Here is a 7273-nt window from a genome sequence, read left to right on the forward strand (position 1 = left end):
TTAACGAATTAAGGTAACAACGAGATACCGATTCATGGGCATGATACACTCATGCGCATCTCCTGATACTAAACATTTGTCAATATTTAATCTCACAATTAATTTAGGGATTTTGAAAGTCGAAATTACTTAAAGCTTAATTAATAAACTAGCGTACATGACTAACAACTTATTGGAAAATTCAAATGAGATAAATATATATATATATATATATATATATATATATATATATATATGCATGCTTTAACTATCTCGTTTTATTTTTTCTATGATGGTTATTCGCTAAAAGGCCAAGCTCTGGTGAGGAATCATAGATAAGATCATTTGCAACGCTATCAGATGCAGACCTAGTGAGCATTCCACATCAACTTTCTGCTCATTCTTTTCACATGTACATTTTACCCTCAATGCTATCATATTAATTATTCCCACTTGCAATCTTATTATTTCCACATCATCATTTTATTTTTATTTTTATTTAACATATATATTCTTTTTATTAAAGAAATGATTTAAATAATGAAATAAAACTTTTATTATAACATTATTGAAAAGAAAATAGTCATTTGAATGTTATAAAAAGAAAATTAATATTCAAATTAATATTTAAAAAACAAGTCGTTGGATTTTTCTTAAATTATTAAACAAAAATAAAAATAAAAAAAATAAATAGAACTTACATAGATAAAACTTAAATTAAAAAACAAAAACAAATTGGAACAATACTACATGATTTAAAACAACCATAAACGAAGGCTAGAAAGTGTTCAGCATGCAACTTAAAAATTATTTTGAATTTTAGTTGCCGTTAGAAACTTAAAAATATTAATTATTATTATTTGCTTAATTTTTGTAATAAATGAGTATTTATTTAAACGTTTTATTTATTTAAATTAGTTATTATTTATTTTTTGTTAAACTCTTTATTAATTATTATTTACTAACATTAGTTATTTAAAAACAACCATGTAAATGTTTGATTTAAAAAAAAAATTTAAATTCAGTGTGGCCCACCATAGATGCATTTAGGGTGTTCGTGGTGACATGGACCTCTTCAAAACGCATGTAGCCCCAATGCTACACTCCTGGCATGCGCCTGCCACCTCAGCTAAGTGCGTCCAAATGCATCCGCGTTATAGAAAGGAGTCTAATTAGTTATAACACCTAGAACTTCTTAGACTATCCCCAATACAAACTAAAATACTTAACAAAAATCTTTGCCATATCACCCCACTACTTAATCTCTTTCACCTTTCTCTTTTTACATTTAATACACATTACTCACAATTCTTTTCTCTCTCTTCAAATATCCGCACATAGCCAAGGATTTAAAACACTCTCTCTCTCTCTCTCTCTCTCTCTCTCTCTTCTCTCTCTCTTTCATGTCACACTTCACAACACCAATTTTCTGACATGCATTGCCTAAATAAAGAGATGAGAGTGATATGGTGTTTTTAGAAGCTTAAGGTTAATACCTTTTTTCATTGTGACAAGTTGGAGAAGCCATCGAGGAATCAGCTTTATTAAATAAGCAAATGAATGCTTTAATGATTAAATTTAAACTAGTGGCTTAGTGCGGAGTCAAAAACGTCGATAAAAAAATGATTAGTGGCAGGTCAAGGTCAAACAACCAGATATTAACAAGCAAATTTAGTAACAATCTGTTTCTAGAGATGAGGTGTAACTAATTTTAATGTTCTTGTTTTGTTTCTCTAATTTGCTTTTAATTACTGTTCTTGCTAATTGCTAAGTTTCATTTAATGTAACTTGTTCTAAAGAGAAACATATATATCCACATGTGTGATGTGAATGCATAAAAGCAAGCATTTACTATATAATAAGTTTTAGAAAGTATGGTAAATTCAAAAGATTAACCTAATGATCAGCATTTATAGTTATATTTAAACGTGTTCTCCCCCATCTTAAAAATATATATAAAAAAAACATTCATGCTTATATTCGGCTAGCTAGTTGTAACTTGTAACTTCTATTTTATATGCAATCAACCAACACATAGTACGTACTTTAGTTGCGACGTCTTTCTTTCTTTTCTCAACTGGCTTCATCTCCAACCACCACTGATTGCTCTTGCATTTCCAACACTACCTCTATCTCCACTGCGGGTTGTTCCTGCATTTCCATTATTGTCCTCAAGTCCACCACGGTCGCAGCTGCCGCCTGACCATTTAGTTGAGCCATTGGTCCCAAGCCCTCATTTTTGCCTTTGTACATCAAGTATAATATCATTTGTGTCACGCCAAACAGGAACCCTAGCACATTTGGTGTCTACAAAAACAAAAGACAAGTTTACTTTTGAGCATTATAAAAAATTTACCAAAAAAGTGAGGGAAAAAAACACTATTAAAACAAAATCAGTTAGATTTATAATGTGCACATATTAATATATCATAAGAACAAAAAATTTCATACATATTATAACTTGTAGGCTTTTATACATGAAAAAAATTCTTTCAAGTTTTTATTAAAACTATGAAGATACAAAAAAAATATATTTACATTATTTTTTAGTATTTCTTTCAAGGATGATATCAACAAAAAAAAGCTTGTTAAATAAAGAACATGAATATATAAAATGTATACTTACAGCAACATAATAATCCTTGATAAAAAATCCATATAAAAACCACATTACAGCACATAGGGTGAGGAAGAATGATAGTGAGAATGGCATGTATTCAACACTTTTGGTTCTTATTAGACTATATGTAGTGGTTGTTTCGTTAAAATGACACTAGACTCCATGTAGATAAAATTGAATTCACTAAAGCCCCTTTTAGATCAAGTGTAATGGTTTTAACAAATTGCAATTATTACTTAATCATTTTTTAGTTACTTAATACTTTATAATTCAACAAATATAATAGTTTAAATGCTAAAACAACAAAAAGTAATAAAAATAAAAAAATACAAAAGCATATTAATCAAATAAAAGTTTCACTCGTTTCCGTTATAGTGGCGGTCTTCATCCAAGCAGTTCAGGTCCTGAGGTTCAGTCGTCCTTGACTAAAAGTTTAACTCGCACTCGAACAACTTCGATTATCACCGCCTCATCCACCTTCCAAAAAGATAAATCGTTGGATAGTTGATCCATCTTTTTCAAGGCTTATCGACGTAGAAAATATAGAATTGGTGTGACAAAAATGGTTAAATTCTTAGTTTATTAGTGAAAAAAATTGAAGTTTATTATTATTATATTTGCAAGTTTGCATTTTAATGAATTATCCCGTTAGAAGAATTCATTGCATTAATTGCTCAATTATCAACATTTGGAATTTTGGAGCCCGTTAAGGCCTTAGCGGGCAAAGATAAAGGCCCCATATTTGCATGTCACGTAATGGTTTTAACATAGAGATATGCAGCCACATCATCACGTTTGAAGCCCCATGTAACTCCACTACGTGCAGTCTTACCAATCTCTGCCAAAAAAAAAAAAAAAAGAAAAAAACCGGAAAGAAAAGTTAGATTCTGATAATTAAACATTAATCAGTAATTAGTTGAAATAACTAAGTTAATAAATGAAGAGATTAATAGTTACTTACCATAATGCTTAGCGGCGCAGCGAACACACAAACTGAAAAGACTGCACAAATCCAACCAACAACGGCTTCTCGTTTAAGTGGTTGTTCGACCGCATACCATGTTGCTACCACGATCAACCCAAAAGACAATATGTTGAACAACACAACTAACTTGATTGTAAATTTCTGTAAATGACATATATGCAAATGTTTTTTATATGTTCATATATGAAACATATGTGAATAATGTAATGCATAAAAAAAATATATTAATAGACGTACCAAAGACTCTCTAGTGGCATAGACCAGGAAGAAAGTTAAGTACGCGATTTCAATGGCGCAGCCGATTGCATTTATGGTGATGATCATCGTGCCATTTTCGGTCTTGAGGTTGCCATAGTAAAGAAGAAGCATGCAACTAAACAAAGCAACTGAGTATGGGACGGATTGAAATCCCCCGGTGGATTTTCTGTTGTAGATCTTGTAGAAAGTTGGCCTGGGAAGAATGAAAATTTCATTTTAGAACCAATAATATGTTAAGAACTATATATGATCGTTAGAGATCCAAACACATGGAAGGTGACGTACACTGGCGCCAAGAACACGCAAAACGAGATGATGTTTCCTGTAAATTTATCGAACAAAAAAGAAACAAAATTAATTTACAAAACTGAAAGAATTTATGATCAAATAGATCATAGATGAAGACTCTACCAAGAATGCCAAAAATAGAAGCCAAGAGATGAGTTGAGAAATGAGCCATTGATGTTGGTGGTGATGAAGTTCACAGGGGGGATTGAAAGAATATATATGTAGGCGTCTCAAAGCAAGTCAATGAAATAAGGTGTGCCTTCACATGTGTATTCTTTTGTATAACAATATTACTTGTGGAGATAAACAACATAATTGCATGAGTACAATTTTAATTTAATATTTTTATTTAATGAAAAGGTTCCCCAAATATATGTATAAATGTTAATGCCAAAATGATTTGATACAGAGCTATAGATTTTATATCTAAGGATATATTCTTCTAACTATATGATACCAAAATGGTTACGTGCTTACGGTTTGGTTCTTGCGGCTTTTAGGTCAAACCGTAAACCATATTGTTCTATTAACAGTTTTTTATCTTTGTAACCGAAACCGGACTGTTACAATTTGTTCAAATTTGGTTTCATGGTTTAGAAGATGTCCAAAATGAATGCTTCCCACATTACATTTAGCAGAACCAAGGTGTATAAGCGATTTAAACAGGAACATAACCGATTTTAACATTAGCCATATAAAAGAAAACCTATGCAAATAAAACAATTTACAAGTATCTCTCATTTTATTTTTATATTTTTAACAGCATTTTTTAACTTAGTTAATTTTAATTTTCAAACAGACATTTCATTCACATTATGATCCGTTAGATACTACATAAGTACTTTTAACGAGTTATTTTTAGATTAATCATTATAATAAATATTTGAATTGAATACATAAATAGGTTTAACTAGTTTATTTTAGAAAGAGACACAAAATATAATATTTTATTCTGGTTTCCAAAATAAATTAGTTAAACCTATTTGTGTATTCAATTAAAATATTAATTATAATGATCAATCTAAATATAACTCGTTAAAAGTACTGTTGTGACATTTATAGATAAGATAAGGCCATATATTAATAGAATTGAATTATCAAAATATTAATGCTGTGTGATAGATAGTTTTTGATAGAGGTGTTAAAATAATAATATGAACTACTAAATTACTCGCGCGTGGCGAGGAAATCGGTTGGCAAACCCGAGGGTGGTAGCGGATAGTCAACACGAATTGGGTGGATATAACTAAACTTAAAAAAGTTCGTTAAATTAACATGTTTATAAAAAGTAGCAGCAAAACCCGGCTGTTGGTGCCCGGGCGTTGGTAAAACCCCACGGTGAGTTGAAGTGAATTCGGTCAGTGTCGGTTACATTCTTTTCGGTTCAAGCAACGTTTGTAAAACCTAGGCGCTGTTGGTCTTCGACGTAGAGATGGTGAGTCTATGCAAACCTGGTTAGTTTTTGTCATGTCTGTTACGATTTCGATTGTGTTCATTACGATACCAAAACTGAAACAAAAAATAAAATTAAAGTTGAGGTGGGCCTATGGTGTGGCGCCGGTCATTAAAATCAGGTGTTGGTAAACCCGAGCGTTGTCGGTCGCGGTCATTAAGGCAGTGAGTCTACAGGAATTTGGTCGGTACACGTCATACTCGTTACGATACCGGAACTAAAACAAAAAAAAATTGTTCAGTTACATTCGTCACAATACCGGAACTAAAGCGAAAAATATATAAAAATTGAGGTAAACCAATGGGGTGGCGCAATCACTAAACCCGAGCGTTGTTCAAACCCGAGCATTGTCGGTCCTGTGCGTTGAGGTGGTGAGAGTACAAAATTTCGGTCGGTTAAAACAAAATAAATAATAATAAAAAATAAGATAAAATTAATGTTCAGTCGGTTTGGATGAATGTGGTGCCACTTGGCCCAATCAGGACCTTGCGGCACCAGCATTCATCTGCGCAAGTTGGATATTTTTATGTATCCAACATATTGTACCAGATGCACTGATGTGGGTTCAGCTGATACCATAATAAACCCAAAAAACAAATTCAAATTAACATAAAAGAAACATAAAAGAAACGTAAAATATTTAAAACAACATTTATTCTATTGGTAAAACCAGAGTGTTGAAGCCCGAACGTGTAAAAACAGAGTCGAAGCGAATTCGGTCACTACCAATTACGTTCATTATGGTATAAAACCAAAACGTTAAAACATAGAAAATAAATTCGTCAAACTCACATATAAAAAATACTAACATATAAACAAATAAAAGATTATAAAATGATATTTATTCAGTTGGTAAAACTTTGACGTTTTTAGAGTTAGATTTATAATAAAAATGTTTTATAAATACTTTAAACTTATGTTAATTAAAACATGTTTTTAAACATGTTTGATGGCCCTTTAACAATGACAAATGGAAAAAATAAAAAAAGCCAAATCAGGGAAACACCAATTACTAACATCACAAAAACCAACGGGTAAGGAGTAACTTCATTGATTTTGTAGCACAAATATCCGGTAATATATGAAAATCTTGGAACCTATTTTATTTTGTGGCACCAACTTTACTTTTTTACTATATATAGTTAATTGGTTGGGTTGAATTGGATGATGAGGCAAAATGAGTTTGGGTCAGCAAAGGTATGGACCATAATGAGTTTAGAAAAAAAACGTTATGTGGGTTAAGATGGGTTAAGTTAACCTATCTTCCATCTTGACCCAAGTAAAAATTATGATACAAAGGGATTCAAAAACCCTTTAAAAAATTCAAAAAAATCAATACAAAAATAATAACTTAAAATATAAATCAAAAATGAAAAAAAACGGTTTCATCTCGGTTCGCTAAAAAACCGGTTTCGTCTCGGTTCCCCCGTCATCCTCGTTCGCTAAAAAAACCGGTTTCGTCTCGGTTCAGGTTCGGTTTTGGTTCTTTTTTGGTTTTGGTTGGTTTCGGTATCTGTTCGGTTTCGATGTTTTCGGTTTTGATTTCTCGGTTTCTATTTGGTTTCGTGGGTTTTGTTTGAAATTAAATAGGATGGAGCTTGTTTTAGTCCATTCCACCCCATTAACAAACCAATTGTAACATGTAACAAAAAGTTACTAGCATTTTCCCAACCTGTCTTGACCTCTTTGA

The 7273-nt window shown here is 31.6% G+C and overlaps 1 protein-coding gene across 1 annotated transcript; it reads right to left on the reverse strand.

The window, feature by feature from the left end:
* Positions 1-2052: 2052 nt before the first annotated feature.
* Positions 2053-4302, reverse strand: LOC143543950 (bidirectional sugar transporter NEC1-like). The gene is made up of 6 exons (XM_077036153.1): positions 4254-4302; positions 4128-4164; positions 3822-4035; positions 3561-3725; positions 2606-2752; positions 2053-2286 (listed from the first exon to the last, which is right to left on the reverse strand). Exons 1-6 carry the CDS (start codon positions 4300-4302, stop codon positions 2053-2055), a joined length of 846 nt encoding a protein of 281 aa, XP_076892268.1.
* Between the last annotated feature and the right edge of the window lie 2971 nt (positions 4303-7273).

This window comes from Bidens hawaiensis, unplaced genomic scaffold, assembly GCF_021521415.1.
Source record: "Bidens hawaiensis isolate Kalapana, Puna unplaced genomic scaffold, B.hawaiensis_p1.1 tig00013365_1, whole genome shotgun sequence".
In the NCBI taxonomy this organism is placed as follows: domain Eukaryota; kingdom Viridiplantae; phylum Streptophyta; class Magnoliopsida; order Asterales; family Asteraceae; genus Bidens; species Bidens hawaiensis.

Excerpts from the sequence above, each read along its gene's own strand:
- LOC143543950 (XM_077036153.1), bottom strand. The coding sequence starts at position 4,302 with ATGGCTCATTTCTCAACTCATCTCTTGGCTTCTATTTTTGGCATTCTT. Across the intron at positions 3,726-3,821 it reads ATGCCACTAGAGAGTCTTTG|AAATTTACAATCAAGTTAGT; the intron begins GTACGTCTATTA and ends TGTCATTTACAG. Across the intron at positions 2,287-2,605 it reads TCAAGGATTATTATGTTGCT|ACACCAAATGTGCTAGGGTT; the intron begins GTAAGTATACAT and ends TTGTTTTTGTAG.